This window comes from Pantherophis guttatus, chromosome 2 (assembly GCF_059756535.1).
Source record: "Pantherophis guttatus breed Tessera chromosome 2, ASM5975653v1, whole genome shotgun sequence".
Taxonomy (NCBI): domain Eukaryota; kingdom Metazoa; phylum Chordata; class Lepidosauria; order Squamata; family Colubridae; genus Pantherophis; species Pantherophis guttatus.
In genome coordinates this window covers 158118910-158137154 of record NC_142064.1, presented here as the reverse complement: position 1 = coordinate 158137154, position 18245 = coordinate 158118910, and the positions used below count along the sequence as shown (strand labels likewise).

The window sequence follows — 18245 nt, the reverse complement described above, 5'->3', positions numbered from 1 at the left end:
TCTTTTGCAGCATTTACTATCTAATTTTCATACTTCCTATTCAGGTCCGAATTCAGATTCATATAGAATTCTGACTCCTCCTTGCCAGTGCATCTTCTTCATCAGACCAGTCAGAGCCCATTTTCCCCCTCCAAAGATTTTGCCCTTATGTGGATCAGCTATTGTGAATGACTACAGATCTTGGCCTCGCAGCTAAACAACCATGGTCTTGCTGATGACCAATTCTTTGATTTGATTCTAAGAGATATCTCTATTCTCTTGCATGACTTGCTACTGATATTTCCTAAGTTTGCGCCTTGAGCAGTTCCCAGAAGACAAGAAGTTTGTGACTCAGGTTTTCCATGCAGAGATCTGTGATGTGTCAAAGGAACAGTTCAGTGAATGACATTGTGTTGCTGACTGCTTCCAAAACGATAGGCTAGTTATAGATAGTAATGAAAGTGTCCTTGATGGAAAAATGCAAGAACTGCTCCTAGGTGAAAGGCAGGAACTCCATAGTCTGATACTCAGGCACAACTAGTAAAGAAAGAGCAGGCACTACTGTCTAAGCAAAACAAATTTCATTTGCAAAAGATGCTGCATGAGAGGTACACAAAACTCTCCGTACTTTTACTGTACTCAGTCTATCTCTTTACATTTTTCTGTTCCCATGATGCAAGTTTTGCTGTTACGTGAAAAATACAATAAAGGAGGAGTCAGAACTTGCAGCTGAAGGCAGAGAGTTCCCTCTGTAAAATATAGAAATGCCTTAAGGCCTGGCCTCTGGAGGAGGTGAAGTTAAGATCTTCCTATTAGGTCCATCTTTTGGGAGATCAGAAAAACTACTTAATCATAAGCTCAACTACTATTTTTTATTATTATTATTATTATTTTATTTTATCTTATACATCCAACAAACATTAAATCTATAGCGGTCGAGCTCAACTACTATTCTTGATTATTATTATTCCAAAGCAACTAGAGGTGACACAAAATGTCTTCTAACATGTGCTTCTAGAAAGGTAAATGGTCATTTTTTGTCACTCTGCAGCTGATGAACAACAGGACCTATTTAGACATACTATACATAAAAGTTTCCAGCATCTCCTGATTGTTAAGGTTTTCTAATTCTTACAGTTTGATTGGAGCAGATATTCTGCATTACTGTGATCCCATCTATTTTTTTCCTCCTAAGGCCAGAAGAATTCTCGAACCATGCTGCTTCCACTCCTGAGGCGATTTCCAGATAAGGTCCGTGTCTCTCTCTTCCACACTCCTAATCTACGTGGTCTTCTCAGACATCTAATTCCTGAGCGTTTTAATGAAACCATCGGGTTGCAGCATATCAAAGTCTATCTCTTTGATGATAATGTGATCTTGAGTGGGTGAGTTCCTCTTTGTAAGGAAATAGCATTGGGTTAGGAAGAATTCTGTCGATTTCCAGTGAAGAAGAAAGAAAAAAGGAAATCAGTTAAGCCACATCATAACAGGGATCATTCTGCAAATTCTGGAATCTGTGTCATAGTTCTGTTTTGCATTTTGCCATTTTTGGACTGTTTCTAGTCTTATGTGATTCTGAATAAGCATTCTACAATTAATTTGCCTTTAACCAAAGTTTAAATGGGGAAATGGATCAGGAAGGCAATATTAGTGTTCATGTGTTCATCTTACACACCTTCCTGTCTATTGTTTTCTCAACTGTCAAATGTATGTGAGTTGAATAATGATTTATATACTATCATTTGGCATTCTTAACTGCCATCCTCTTTCCCCTCTCCAGAGCCAACTTAAGTGATTCTTACTTCAGCAATCGACAAGACCGTTATGTGTTCCTGCAAAACTCACCAGAGATTGCAGATTTCTTCACTGAGCTAGTAAATGCAGTTGGGGATGTATCTTTACAGTTACAGCAGGATGACACAGTCAAAATTATAGATGGGATGGTCCATCCTTACAAAGGTAGGATGGCCATTTATTTATCACTTTATTTTATATATTGCCATAAATTGAGATTTTTGGGAGGTCTTTAGCAAGGAATTTATTACGTATACAGGTAGTCCTTGACTTACGACCACAATTGAGCCCAAAATTTCTGTTGTTAATGAGACATTTGTTAAATGAATTTTGCCCCATTTTATAACCTTTCTTACCACCACTGTTAATTAAATCACTGCAGATACTAAGCTAATAACCTGGTTGTTAAGTGAATCTGGCTCCCCCATTGACTTTGGTTGTCAGTAGGTTGCAAAAGGGGATCACATAACCTTGTGACACAGAAACGGTCATAAATGTGAACCAGTTGCCAAGCATCCGAATTTTGTTCACCTGCTGCAAAGGTTGTTACTGAAAAACCGTTATAAATTTGAATGGTTACTAAATGAACTGTTGTAAGTCAAGGAATACACACAGAGAGAGGGGGGGGGGAACAGAGATTTGTACCTTACCAGAATTCATTTGAGTTTTTGTGACGACAATATAATATAAATTATATTAATTATAGTTGATATAATATGTAGTTGATATAATCATTGCGATGTTTAACTATAACTATATAATTAATATAGAATATGTTTAAAAACTAAGTGCAGTACAAAAACTGAATTACCGTAACTAAAACTAATTTTAATTCAAAAATTCAAAATAGACACATGAAAACCTAGGCACTTTTAATTCTAAGGAAGTAGTAGAATACCGACTGATCACCACTTTCCCGTAAAAAGAATGTATAAATTAGACCCTATAAAATTGAGTTAAGATATATCATTTATTAAATCAAATAAAATCAAACAGTAGTCAACATAAATGTCAGAAAGGCCTGATACCAATACCAATCCAGACTACCTTCTGTTATACAGTCCAGATCCCAGTGTCCTGGGGGTTCATAAGGATCTCTGAAAGCAGAGCTAGGAAAGCACTGCCAGGCCCAGTAAACCCTGTTGATCTTCTTTTATATTCCTAAGGATGGAGTCTGAAAGTGATTTTCTGTAAAGTATAGGCTGAAAAATTGAGTTATGGTTCCTTTCTAATCAGCTTTTAGCTTGATCCCCAAAGAGACACTTTTTCATTGGGTTGATGGGGAGATTCTTTTGTGACAGGAGAAATATTCTGGTTGAGCTAGTAGGAATTTCTTTGCTAACTGTAATTACTGGGATTACAGATACAATTGCCAATTGATATACTTTAGGGCTGCAATCTTTGAGACAGGAGGAACAATGATGGAAGGAATTTATCAACAGGTGGCATTAAATTTTATGACGATGACTAAACGTGAGGAACTCTGGATGGCAAACAAGAATAAATACCACAATATAATTTAAACAGAAAACCATTTAAAACAGTGCTGAGTCCACAATAAAATTTTGCATTCGTCTTTTGTAGCCGGGGGCTTGGGCTAAGCTGACTTGGTTCTGTAGATTGTGAGGCTAAAGCTAAACAGTCTAATGATTCCCATGCTAGTAAATAATTTGAGTGACTTTGTGGTGATTCCTGAATGTGAAGAAGCAAAGAGCTCCAAGCACTGTTGTATAATGTGTGTTTCAAAATCTGTACATGAATGCTCATAAGGCGGATGCTATTTGTACTCACTAAAATATTGTGTGTGTGTCTGGGGAATAGTCTTTCTTTGTTACAACCTGGAAAGCTAATCTTTAATACAGAGCATAAGTCACTGGGTGTCGCTTTCCCTTGGGAGGTATTTTCCAAGCAATACCAATTGTTGAGAGCCCTTCCCGGCAAGCCAGTTGCTGTGATTTCTAGATCATGTAACAAAAGCAAATACTCTGGGAGTAGGTAAACGGGGACTGGACTGCCCTCCGATGTTTGTTATGTTGATGATCATAAACTGAATTATGCTCAAATAGGCACAGAAGAATGTACCTGACGTGCACTTTAGCTGACAATTCCTTAAGAGTTGTAAATTCTTGCCTCATTTCCATTTCATTTTGTGATATTTTTTTTAAATCACAGGAGCCTTATTTTTTATTATTTGTACATAGTAAATTATGTTCATTAAATGGAAGAGGTATGTGGCATGAATGTCACTTTAGTAGTTTTTCCAGTTTGGGGAATTTGTGTAGCTTACATTTTTATTTGTTGTGTGGTTTATCTATTGTACGCTGCCCAGAGTTCCCTTTGGTGAGATGCCAAATTAGTTAGGTAGGTAGGAGATAGAGATAGATAGATAGATAGATAGATAGATAGATAGATAGATAGATAGATAGATAGATAGATAGATATGCAAATTGTCTATGTTAAATCTTTGGGAAAAAAACCTTTAGTCAGGTACTGAAAGGGGTATCACATAGGGGCCCCTTTTATTTTCACCACCGGAAAGAACCTGTAAATTCAATTAATCACACTAAATCACAAATCCCAGAGTCCATAAGAGTCACAAAGCAGCATTTCAGATTATTCTGTTACTGTCACTAAGGAAGTCAAGAGTCTCTGCAAGAGATCTGAGAAGACTCTGATAAGGCTAAATTGTTTCATCTGGTCCTGATCGTCAAAACTTGGAAAATGAATCATGTCAGGGCAGGAGGAAGACACACTCTTCCCAATATGCCCCATATGCCTCAGTTACTCATGCCTCTGCTTTCATCTCTAATCTAATTCCTTTGTAATCTAGCGCCTGACAAAAGTTAATTGAATAAATCCACAATTCTTCATTTGAGAACCAGATTTCGTTCCCATATCATTCTTATATCCCATTGCCATTATTAACTCAGTGGATACAATTGAAAGCCAAACCAACAAGCAAAACATGTTACAGAAACTGTGTGTTGGTGGCGAGTCTGGCTCTGTTCTGAGTCCAAAGATCATGCTTTTAAAAGAGCATTAGGGATTTCTTTAGGCTTAAGAGCAACAGGTAGAAGCTGCATCCAGGGGGCTTTTCCCAGTTCTATTTGTTATGCCAATTACCCTTTCCTGGTCTCAAATAATGTCATTATCACCATACACGCACCCCAAGCTTCCACCTTCTGTTGTTTTACCCCAAGGTCTTGGAAGGGGCAATTCCAGCTGGACCTTTGGCTCACAAACAAACAGTTACAAATTGCTCCATGGTATATCAAGGCAACCCCCTTAAGAGTAATTCCTGGTTTAAGCACCACTGTCTTAGGTTAATTTGTCTTCTATAATTCCTGACCTGCAGGAAGCAACCACCTACTATTCTGATCTCTTTGATAGATCTCATACAGGTAATGTTATATTTCATTAAACCATACATTTATCTTCTCAGGAGACAAGATGGCCTACTATGAAATGGCAAATAAGAAAGTGATGGAAGTGATCAATTCTGCCAGGATCAAACAAGAACAATTTTACACTCGGACTTTCCATAGCAACAATACAGAAGAAGAAATCTCATCCAGTGATACAAAGGCAGTTGGTGATGGGCAATCAGAACCAGACACATGGATTTATCCACTAATACAGATGAAGCCGTTTGGGATTCGGATAGATGAGACTGTCACGAATACTCTCCTTATGGAAGCAGAGCAGGGTGCCAGCATATATCTCACCACAGGTTATTTCAATCTCACAAAAACATATGTCGATCTGATTCTAGGCACCCGGGCAAAATTCCAGATTCTATTAGCCTCACCAGAAGTGAATGGGTTCTTTGGAGCCAAAGGGGTGGCAGGTGCCATCCCTGCTGCCTACGTTTACATTGAACAGCAATTTTTCAGCAAGGTGTGTGGCCTGGGTCAGGAAGAGAGAGTTCAGTTGCAGGAATATACAAGGAGTGGATGGACTTTCCATGCCAAAGGTGAGACATTCTAGGCAAAGGACTTTTGCTTATTCATTGAAGTGGTTGAACATTTTATCAAAAAATGAGTTAGACTTAATTCCGTTTTAAGCATCTATCTGCATCTGCTCTGGAGAATGGTCCTTGGATACATTTTCATGCCAGGTCCTTGTCTGGAAACCCAGCTGGATGATTTGATTATGAATTGTAGGTTTAAAAAGGCTAGGAAAAGGCCACAGTCATATAATATATTTATTTATTGTTAATTTTTTATCCTGTATTTATTACTTTATAAGTAACTCAAGGCAACGTACATAATATTCCTTTCTCCTTCTGTTTTCCTCACAACAACAGCCTTGCGAGGTGGGGTTATATGATACATTTCCAAGATGCCTCTAAGGGTAGAGATTAACAAAGGATTTCAAGTTAGAACTTTAAGCCACAGGGACAGATGTAAATAATTTACTGTTCCTGAACTAATCAGTGGCAGCAAAAGCACTGTGGCATATTGTTGATAATCAGTTTATCTTGATAATTTTATATTTAGGTCAGGAATATGACATATTGGAACCAAATATGAATGAAACTACTGCAGCAATATTTATTTATTTATTTATTGCATTTATATACCGCTGCAACTCTGTGTCTTACATTAAAAAAAATAGCTTAAAATAAATCCAATAGAAAAGATAAAAACATGCCAGCAATACAAGGCAGAGGAAGATTTTTTTAAAAAAAAGATGGCCACATCAAAATCAAAAGTATTTCTCCATATAGGAAAGACAGTAGAAAATAGGAACTATATAGTACTAGATTTGGGAAGAAGGTGTATGGGAATTGTTAACTACATTACTGACCTTGTAATCTGCTACAATTTCTTCATTTCCTGTTACTGTGATGTGGTCAGTTGGGAAAGCAGGAAATTGTGTTACCATTTAAGAAAGCAGTGGCTGAATGGGATCTAAAGGCCAGTTGGGGCATCTGACAAATAACAATCTGGGTACTGAACTGAATTTGCCAATTTTCCAGTAACATTTAAGAATGATGCATGCCTGAAGGGAAGAAACCTCCCATTAATGAAGCAGTCCTATCTTTCCTGTGTTCTGAGAAATTAGGGTGGGAAGTCTGAAATCAGATCCATTTTGGAAAAAAGACAATGGATTCCTGCATTTTTACTGGCTTGCCTTGATTTAAAAATTTCTCTGCAAAAGATGTGGTATGCGGAATGGAATTCAAAGTTAAGCAGGGTGACATTGTGATATGCCAGGGAGAGGAAATGGATGCCCAAAACATAAGTGGAAGTGAAATGTCCCAGCTGTGATAAAGCTACAGTTTATGTGAAAACCATAGCAGAAACTGTAAACGGTTGGAAAAATACAGTAATTTTCATAGTCTTTATTTGAAAGCAACCAAATTTGAATTTCTCAAATTTGGATATTTTGCATGTCCTGGCAAGTTGAGGCGCCTGAAATTTCCATTCAATTGTACACTGCCATACTATGGAATCCATTGTCTAGCCCTTGGAAGATAAGCTGCTTCCAGAAATAATTAGTATTCCCCATGCAAAATCCAAGTTCTCCCTTGCATCAGTCCACTTTTTATTGCACTTAGGAACTTCTTTGTCACTTACTGTATAAATTAGATTAGAGTAAACTGGGCAGCCTTCTCTATTACCTTGAGCAAGTCCCAAAGTTCACGTCCTAACAGGCCGTTGTACTCCAGGGATCTAGGCTTTTATTTGTCTGAGTTTGTGGCGGTTAATCATTATGGGAATGCTGATATCTTCCCAGCCTCCTTCCTGCACAGCTTCTGGGAAGAGGCTTGGAGGTTGGGTGTGGGGATGGCTGCTGAGTAAGCTCTTTTCTGTTAAGAAAATATATTCATGCTCCCGCTTAGCCAAAATCAGGAAAAAGGGCACGGGATGGGATCATGTGGGTAACCAAGAGCACTGCTTATGCATTCTTTTAAGATCTCCCCTGTCAGCAACCCTTCAAAGGGGGATGGGCTTAGAATGGCTGATTTTCTGTCTTACTGGCAGTGGGCTCCGTTATTGCAAACCTCTTAAGAGATAGGAGGGCTAAGGGAAAAAAAAACAATTTTTGGAAGAGGACTTTGGTTATTTTCTCAATGCTGGGAAAGGAGGGTGGAGGTCCTCATGAAATGTTTTCCCCCTATTCTTTTTTATTCTCCAAAGCCTTCATACTTTTGTCATTTGACTACATATGACATGGCTTTCCTCATTCTATGATTCAGTGTTTCTTCTAGGAAATGTGAAATACACACAATACTTTGAAAAGCTGCTGATTCTGCAGTAGCTTAGGATAATATCATGGGCATTCTGTAACTGGCTTTGACTGAGCAATGGCAATCAAAAATAAAATCTACACAAAGCAAAATTGCAAGTGCAGTTGCCATACAAAGTCACAATTCCATGTATTTCTTGATGCTGCAAACTTAAAGAAGCATTTCTCATTCTTGATACATTTCATCTTCCATCTGGCCAGAGTATTGTGCTGGCTAGAGTTTTAGGTAAGATGTGTCAGCTTAAAAAACTTTCAAGCACTCTTAAGTTAGGACTACCAAGAATTCATCCACTTACCAAACCAAATTGCGTAAGAGGCAGTAATTCCTCACTAGTTTGGGAAAGCACAAAGATTCCTGTCTTGGAATCTGGCTGTGGAGGAAGAGATGAGATTAGATGAAGAGGCTTGAGGTAAATAAAGGTTCTAGTTGTAAGCACCTCTTAGGAGAGGCAAGTGTGTTCTTGCAGGGAAAAATGGTTTGCTGTCAGTTATGCAATTGGGGGCAAAGTATCCCTTGTGCTGAGGTAAACCTTCTCTACTGCAACTGAGTGACAATTGAGATATTCTTTATACTTCCCTCCTGGAAAGGTGAGTCATGACGTGCGCAAAATCAGGTTGGCATAGTCTCAAGAACAATCCCCTCTTAGAGTAGGCAGCCTCCGGCTTTCTGGTTTCCCATTCCACGCCTGGTCCATATGATCAAAAGCAACGCTGGGGTCTTTTCTGTCAGATTCCAGTGGACTAGCAGGCGGCCCTTTCCCTCACTTCTGCTGGGTTGCAGTGTAGGTTGTGCTCAGAGCCATCAATTGGAGCAGCTGGACAATCCAGCTCCTCGTTTGTAAGGGCTTGTTTACCCTAAAAGAAGAATCAAATTTAATAAAATGGATGCAGTAACTTGGGAAGGAAGAATTGTTCAATTAATTTTCTTATATTTTTAATGGCACTTTAACAGAAAATGCATGGATGTTTTAAACTCCCAAGTTTTAGTAGCATAATTAATTCATTAGATGTTACTGCACTACAGGTTCTTCAAACGCAACTTGTAAGGGTGTCCTTTCTTTGGCAGTCAACTGCTTGCATGCAAACTGCAATACTGTACTCACCTTGTTAATGGCATCAGGATTAATTTTCAAAACTTATAAGTGCTACCAACCCACATGTCACAGGTGAAGTGTGACCTTCACAGCTCCTCCAGGTTGTATCACCGAACTCCAATTGCAAAATTGTCAGTCTTCAGCATCCCATTCCCCATTCTCTTTCAAAAATTAAAAAGAAGGGGCAAATGGATCCCACATGAGTAAAGTTACTAGCCCTTTCTGCTCTTGTCTCATTTAGTTGCTGCAATATGAATTAGATCCCAGCCTGCAGGGAAGCCTTGTGATTGCATGTGTGTGTTTGGGAGTTTCGTGTAGTTATTATAGGTGTTTTTGGAATATTGCTTTCTGCTTTTTTTTGTATGCAAAGAGGAAGAGATTAGAAGATAGGAAACCATGCAAAATGGGTGTGTGCTACTTTTGTCCTGGCAGATGTGACAGAGTGGTGAAAAGGTAACTGCCGGGTGGAGGTTCAGTTTCCCAAAAGAGACATCAAAACTGTTGGTTGCTTATTATTTTAGCTGAAAGTATAGTATCTGTATTAAACCATATTATGCTGTGATCATGGCACATTTTAAAGATGCAATGAAGGTTGGCTTGTTTATCCAAAAAACCCCTATTTACCAGAATGAGGATTAGAATTAGAAATGCAGGAATAAATTTGTTTTTGATTCTACAATGGCTTCTATCATAATGCGGCATCTAGTAGTAATAAGGAGTTTTGTTTAAAATATTTTTCCCCAGTGGGAAAATGTTCTCAGAATGTGAGTTGTATCGCTGTATTGTTTGTGTTGTGAATTGCACAAATAAAATACAATGTTAGAAATACTGTAGGAACATTCCTGCTGTCTGCTTCAGGTGGGATACAGCTTGACAAGTAGGTGTTGCTGTGGATTTGATTGCTAAGAGCAGTTCACTCTTGAAATTAATGAACTTAATTTTATTTATGCCTGTGGAAGCCACACTATATAATTTCTCAAGGGAAGCCTTTTCTCCTTCCTCCCCAGATCCCAAAATAATTTTTCAGTTATGAAAAACTATTACCATTAGCCGCTTATGACTTTTTATTGATGTTGATATCATTGTAAAAAACCGAGCAAAGAATTGTGGGAGTAGTTACAGTGTAGCCTCTATCTGGTAGGTAAATACAGTTTTTATATATTCATTGTACTCTGCAGGAGTTCCAGTTGGCATAGTTTTCCCCTGCCCATTTATCCTAAAAACATAAAAGGAGCCGTTATTATAGTGTCTTGTTAAAAATTGCTAAAACGGCCTCAATTCCGGCTTGTTTTTGCAGTCTTCATTGTAATTATTTATTTTCAAATATGGTAAGTATAATATTGGGGCCTGGGTCATTAGTTAGGTTTGCGACAGCTGGAATGTAGTAATGGAAATTAGAACATGGTCTGCACCATGTGGCGATTGCATTGTGCAAGCTGAAAGAGGCTAATTCTCGTATGAATTGTATGACAATCTCTGGCGGGAAGCGCTTCTATTTCCTGGTTGCTCACTTTAATGATTTACACTGCTGGTAAACCTAACAAAACGTTCTGTGTGCTTTGTTACCCTGACTTTGGATGACAAACAATTGTTTGGAGCACCTAACAGCTACCCCGATCACTTCCTCTGTCTGCCATATTTCCTTTCTATGTTTCCTTGCAGGCCTCTGGTTGTACTTAGCAGGAAGCAGCCTCCCCTGCTTAACTTTGATTGGTTCTCCTAATTTTGGGTACAGGTCAGTTCATCGTGACCTGGAAGCACAGATTGCGATAGTGACAGAAAACAAAGCCCTACAGCAGCAGTTCCATCAGGTTTGTAGCCACACAGACTTCGTTTTTTGAGCACTAGATCTACTTCATAGGACTGAGGGTTTGGGTGTGACAGGAGGGTATTTTTTTTAAAAAAAAATCAGTAATTGAGAATCGACAAAAGGCTTTTTTTTAAATGACCTTTCACTACCTAAATCCACTACCTTAAATAGTTGAATGCTGGAAGAATTCTGAATAAGAAGCTGACCCAGGAATTTGAAGAGAGCATGAGAAAAATGTGACAGTGTGTTACTCTGGTTGTAAATTAATCCCTCTGTCTTTCTCTGAAGCGGTTCTCCCATCTGAGAGTTGCTGCGGGGAAATGTAGCAACTCCTCACTTCCCAAGCAAAATCTCTAGAAACTGTTTCCAGTAGCTCCCAGTGTTTAGATAACTCATAAGCCTTGTTAATTCTATTACGAGATAAAATTCCTGTCTCTCCCTGGCTTTTTTCCCACAAATCAGAGTGAGCTGTAGTCTTACTTCTAGACAAGCAAATATTTTGTGCAGTGCCTTTGTAAGTTATTTGATCTAGACTTGCTTAGTAACATGATAATTGTTCTGAGCTCATAGTATTAATCTTTTGAATATTGCAAATACACTTTAAACTATCTGATATTTCCCTTGAGAACTAGAATATTCAATGTTCAGTCAGTTAAGATTTACCTAGTTTCTTTGCAGTTGAACCCCAGAAATAATGCACGTTGAGGCTGTATATTTTGTTTCACTAGTCTGCAACTTGCTTGTACTCAGAACTGAACTTCCCCCTGACCCCATGTTATTTACTTATATCAGACGTTTCAAGGAAACTTCTTTTGATCGTTTGATCAGGTTTTGTAGAAATCAGAAACAGTGGAAATAAAGTATCTTTGGCTAAACTTTTGATATCTGTAAAATGGTTAAAAAAAAAAAGGCAGCCTTACTATGTGCCTTCCTTGTTTCTGTGGCATCTGTGGAGGATTTGGGAAGAAAGAGACACTTTTACTTTGTGCAACACTTCAGAAATATAGGAAGTGGCAGGAATTGCACTTTGGGAAGAGGGAAAGGGAAGCTGAGGTAGTTCATGCCACCACATGCCACAATTTTTGAAATCTTGTGTGACAAGGAAAAAAGACTTTGCCATTTGCCTAATTTAGCTCCTTTTGTTAGAGGATGGACTTGATCCTCCTTTAAATTTTATCTTATTTTTGTATGCCTTAATCCATAGGTGGTTAGAAAAGTGAGAAGGGTGTTTCAGAAGCCAAAGACAAACTGGAGGAATGAAACCACACAAATTGCTATCATTTCTATAAATCATTGTCCTATAAAAAGCAGTGTTTTACTTGCTTATTGTTTGTACAGGTTTGACAATTTGTTCAGCAATCATTCAGACTTACAATGGTCCTGAATGAGTAGACTTTTGACTGGTCTTATAATCGTGACTATTGCAGCATAAGAGAATAACAGAGTTGGGAGGGACCTTGGAGGTCTTCTAGTCCAACCCCCTGCTCAGGCAGGAAGCCCTATATCATTTCGGACAAATGTTGTCCAATCTCTTCTTAAAAACTTCCAGTGTTGGAGCATTCACAGCTTCTGGAGGCAAGTTGTTCCACTGATTAAATTGTTCCAACTGCCAGAAAAGTTGTCCTTAGTTCTAGGTTGCTTCTCTCCTTAATTAGTTTCCATTCATTGCTTCTGGTCCTGCCTTCAGGTGCTTTGGAGAATAGGTTGACTCCTTTTTGGTAGCCCCTTAGATATTGGAACATATCTATCATGTCCTTCTTTTCATTAAATTAGACATACCCAACTCCTGCAACTGTTCTTCATATGTTTTAGCCTCCCTATTGTCACATGATTGTGATTGAGGCATTTGTCAACTGGCTCACATTACAGTGGTCATAGTAGCCCACGATCATAGGATTGCTGTTTGTGACCTTCACTGCTGGCGTCTGACAAGCAAAGTCAGTGAGGTTGTAAATGTTGAGCAGGACGTTGTAAACGATGATCACAATAATGTTGTACCTAACAACCATGCGGGATTCACCGGCAACCAGATCTTCTCCACTCCCTTCATAAGTTGGCACAGTCACATTACATTGCATTTTATGACCATGAGGAGTTGCCATTCCCAAGTACTGTAGTTAAGCAAGCACCATCTGTACTTTTTCTAGATAGTTCGAGGGGAAGCTGTACTTACCATTTTTTATTTAGTTAACTTTTCTGAATATCTTTTTGAAAGTAAAAGTCTATCCTGTTGTCATTCCGGTGGATCCAAGCAGAAGAGCTGAAATGAATGTTTACCTAAACCTTTTGAAAAAGTTCCTTTATTTCCTATACGGTCATTCCTCAGTCTTTTTTGTGTGCTCTAATAGATGATGACCCTCAGAATGGAGCATGTCACATGGGGCAGCACACTCTGTGAAGGCTGTCTTGCTGTCCGTAATGGTTTTCTCGCTCTCAGAGCAGAACCTTCAATTAGCCACTCTTAGGATTTTTCTCACTGCCTTCTATTGAGCTGCAATTATTATATAAAATTGGAAGCAATATTATGGAGTGTTTTTCAGATCAGTTTGGCAGATGGAAAAGTATTAAATGGGATCCATTTTTCCCCCCCTAAAACTGGTCTTATTAAACCTCAGTGGGATCCACAGTGTAGGAAGAAAAAAGAGAAATGCCATTTGCATAGGCTAAGTGGTGTGGGCCACATAGGCTTAGCTGGAGTTAAAGATGTTTTAAGAATTGAGAATAGAAATGTGTAGCTTGGTTGAAGGTGGGCAGAAATCCCATAATGATATCATAGCTCTTTACGTATAGTTGTCTGTTTTATTAATTCAGATGAAATATTCATGTGTTGTAAACACAGTTTTCAAATGCCATGTGTACACTTTTGTAATAGAAACATTCACTTTTCCTCCCAGCTGTACTGTTTGTACTTTAAAGAGCTTAACATTTCTGGGAACCACATTGAAACCTTGACGGCACATTAGTTTTTGAATGGAGCCTTGGATTTTTCTAAAGAGAAATGAGCAGCCCTGTCTCTGGAGATCAAAGCTGGGTTTCCTTTTTGGACAATTATAGCTCAGGGCTTGGCTGTGTTACGGGAAAAAGAATAACCATAGAGCCAGTCTTGCAGTGCTTTCCTCTTTGTATGTTTGTATACATATGTGGGTTGGGTTCTGTGTTTGCAATTACTTGGGGTTTGGCTCAATTAGCATCTGAGATGCCAAATTCTGGAAAGTTTTGGCAAACTGAAGTGACAGATTTCTGATCACATTTTAGAAGAACATGTGCTGGGATGAAATACCAGGATTTTGATCTGACTGATTTTGATTTAAAACAGTTAAGCTAGACAGTGATGGTAGTAGACTCTAACAAGATTTGCTGGTTCTTGAGTAGCAGTGGTGGACTACAGTTCAGGAGGTTCTGATTAGAGTAAATGTTGAAATTCAGGTTGTAATTTTCTTACTCTAGGAGCAGGAGCAACTGTACTCCCGTTCTGGTACAGTGTCTTCTTCAACATTTGATCAGCCAAGCCGTTATGTCAAGCTGTGGGTGAAGATGTTGACGCCTCTGATTAAGAACTTCTTCTGAAATAAAGAGAGGCGGATCCTCTTGGTGAGTATGATATGAGGCTTTTTATAACTTCCTTTTATTGGGAAGCACCTCAGTTAACAGGAAATGTGTAGAGGCTGATTTCATTTTAAAGTATTTCTACAATGTGTAATGTTCCTGAACATTGTACAGTCTTGAGTTCTTGGTGTCAACTCTTACAATCATAGATCAGATTCTTCTGGGAAATGTTTAAAAGCTATATGTAAAATAACTGGATCTCTCTGTACAACTTTAAATTCAATTGTGGAATTATTTTGGTTTTTAAGAATTTTGAGTCTGTAAGGGTACAAAATATATCAAAATTATGTAAATTTTGAATGTGCCTTGAAATCACTGTTCCTTTGAGTAAAAGAATACTTTAAGAAAGGGTAGAAATACATTTCTGTACATTTCCGTCTTATTTAAACAAAAATAAACCTTTTAAACGGAGAGACCTTTTTCAAAGAGTAAAGTAGCAACTCAGCTTTGTTGTTGTAATAATATTAGGATCTTATTACTTCTCATAAGCAGAAATATGCTGGAACAGTGAGACATATTTTTAACCAACTATCTCAGAGCAAAACATAGAACTAAATTTTGCTTGCTACTCTGGAACATTGTATAAATAATTTCCTTTCACTTGTGTTCTTTTGGTGCACAATAATATATTTTAATAATTATCAGCTATTGTTTTTCTGTCATAAATATACACGGCACTGAATAAAGAAATTTGTATTGATTTTTGTTGTTTCCGCAGTGAGAAAACCTCTCCCCAGAAATTCAAAATTAATATAAGGACTCATGAAAGGACAGGAAAGCATAAAATTCTGTACTGTTGAGGGTAAACAGACATACAGTAGGCTTATCCAAGAATGATTCTACTGGGTAGGGGCACCCAAGAGTCAGCACTCTTCTTTCAATAGAAGGATGCCTGGAGGACTTAAATTTTGGGAGGAGACATTGCTCATAAAGGCTTCTTAACTAATGGTGAGCCTCAAGGCCTATTACTCATTTGTGAAACTGAGCACACTTAAAAACTACACAAGTTGGTTTCAACCCAACATGAAAATAGATTTAATTGCTGGGCCTGTTCCTTTTCATATGGCTAGAAATTAGTCATAAAAGAACCTGAACATTTCCCTTTAGGAAGAGAAAAGGCTGTCTATAATCTGCTTCAGAGAAAAAGAAAGCTCAGAGGATTATATGGATCTTCTGTTTAGTAATTAATATCACAAGATTTGTGATCAGTTAATGCTACATAAATTTGTGTTGTCAGATAATCCAAATGCTACTTTAGCTATTTGAGAATTTTATTTTGGGTTTGGTAACTGTGAGGAGATATAAAAGGAATTGAATACCTGTTTCTTAGATACTAGAAGTCTTAGACCACATTTACATTCGGCTTTTGAGATTTTTTTTTTTAATATTGTCTAAATATTTTTACATATGTATTTTCTCATTTGTAAGAAGACTATTTTTAATAAAAGAGATGCTCTATGATAGTTAAATACTGCACCCATCATCTGTTGTGTGCTAATTTAGAACATTATAGGATAGCCAGAGGTAGCACAACTCTAATTCTGTTGTACCCTTGAGTAGATGCTAGGTTCTGAGGGATCAGAAGAATTTTGGTAGCACCCAGTTAACAAATTTGTTAGTTGGAAAAAGTGATGCCGTGTTCCTTCTGATATTTTGGCACCATATATTCCATAGACATCTTCTGTAACATTTACAATAAGAAACACTAGATTCCAAGAAAGTAATTTTTGGATTTTAAGTAATTTTAATATACTACTCTATTAGCCATATCGAATAATTTTCCCCAGGGTATGTAAATAGTGCAAAGGAGGGAAATTTGTAGCTCATTCTTGAGCCCCGTCTTCCCTCAGCTCCAGCCAGCATAGCTACTCAAAAATTATGTGAGTGGGACTATAACAGTAGCTGGTGGATTGTAGTTTTCAGCTTCTGACTACATTTTTTTTTAGAAAGCAAAATAGTGTAGTAATAATATTACACTTGGAGTGGAGCAACAGAGGGAATAAATTGGCTGGAAAATGATGCAAAAAATTAGGAGCCAACAAGAGTGAGTTTGGACATTGTCATCAGAATATCTCACTTCTGAAGAGTAAAGAGAAAATTATCCCTAGTACTTGGTATTGATAAGCCCTTCATCCACAAACTAAGAAGGAAAAAAAATCCTTGATGTGATTGTAATTCAATGCTGTAGGGCAGGGGTGTCAAATTTGCGTTGTCACATGACATATCATGACTTTTTCCCCCTTCGCTAAACTGGGCGTGGACATGGCCAGCGTGTGACGCATCCAGCCTGCAGGCTGTAGGGGATTTCATTAAAGCACCACGTTCGTCCATTAGAAGTAGATTTTGAGGAGAAAATTCATGGTTTTGGTCTTAAATGGCATTAGCAAGGTTGAATTGGCAATTGGGGAAAGAGAGTATAGGTTGTATCCTTTTCAGTTTCTCTCTGAAGTGCTATTTGTTTTGTTTCCCTTTTGTATAAGCAAAGGTCATACTGTTTCCTTCTTGTAACTCAAAGAAGCCGAAGAACCTCCCCTGCTGCTGACTTAAGATTGCATCTAGATGCATTTGAAATACGTTCTGGTCAACCAAGTTCCTCTGTTGTTTCATTCCAACCATGGTAGATTTTAAAAATAATGATAATAAAATTTACTTTGTGAACAGTGGACCATTATTTTCCTTGCTTTGTCTTCTGACGCTAAGAGCAAAACAAAAGAAGGAAAGACTGTAACAAAGTTGCTACGAGGAAAAAAAGAATAAATAGATTACTTTGTTAGAGAGGGGGAATTATAATTTTACTATGTTGTTAACACATACCATTTTAAATACTGAAGTACATAAAATTTGCCTTTAAAAAAAAGTCTGCTTTGAAAACTGACGCATGCTCTGAATTGCTAAGGAAGCAAGATTTAATTTTCACACAGAGAACTGCAGAGCTTCTACCGAGAAGAGTTGTTTGAGTTAATAGCCCTGCATAGATATTCTGATAATTCTTTTCAATTGCTGAATGGAAAAAAAGATAGAATGAGTTTACAGGCAGTTCTGGGATAGTCTTGCTGCTTAATAATGTTTGACTGTAATGTCTGAAACTAATTTGGGAACTGCTGAGGAGTGGAAATTCTTTTCTTCTGAATGGGATCATCCACCCGGTTGCATCAATGTGCTTTCCTCCTCTCCTTTATAATAGATCCTGAAACACAATGGTCCTTTACTCTGCCTCAGGAACAAGACTTGCGGTGTTGCTGCCCTCACATGGCAGCCACTGCCATGTGAGGTGTGTGTGACAGGATGATGAGGATGAGGCAGAACAGGGGGAAGGGAGAGAGCAAAACATGAGTCCAGGCCTGACTCTAACTTCCCTCATTTGCTTGCTTTTTTCTCAGCTTCTCTGCAAAAACCTGGTCTTTGCATTTCCCCATGCCCATTGCTTTTGGGAAGACCAAGGGATGCAAAGATGTGGTAGCAGTGGTAACAAGAATTTATTAGAAAAGGGCACTTGGCTCACTTATTTGCCAGCTGGAACTTACCTATGGGGATACCTTCCATAGAGACACAGAGCCCTGCTGCTGGATAGGTGGGGAGAGCCCCAAAGCAACCAGGCGAAGCCTTGCCACATGCCAGCCCTCCCAACAATTTTTCCCAAAAACCACAAAAAGGTTTTTTTTTCATATTTTCAATAGAAAGCACTACTTTCCTGCCAGATTGCTTTG

General features: G+C 38.2%; 1 protein-coding gene across 2 annotated transcripts in view; it reads left to right on the top strand.

Moving 5' to 3' along the window:
* The window catches only part of PGS1 (phosphatidylglycerophosphate synthase 1), a 44245-nt gene that overhangs the window by 21413 nt on the left and 4587 nt on the right, over positions 1-18245 (top strand). The window contains exons 5-9 of one of the 2 annotated variants that reach the window (XM_034412857.3): positions 1175-1364; positions 1760-1938; positions 5216-5746; positions 10785-10933; positions 14380-14523. In XM_034412857.3, coding sequence (XP_034268748.2) covers positions 1175-1364; positions 1760-1938; positions 5216-5746; positions 10785-10933; positions 14380-14499 — 1169 coding nt within the window. In that variant the 3' untranslated portion in view covers positions 14500-14523. The remainder of the gene's footprint in view (positions 1-1174; positions 1365-1759; positions 1939-5215; positions 5747-10784; positions 10934-14379; positions 14524-18245) is intronic. The other variant, XR_015732469.1, reaches the window with a different exon arrangement.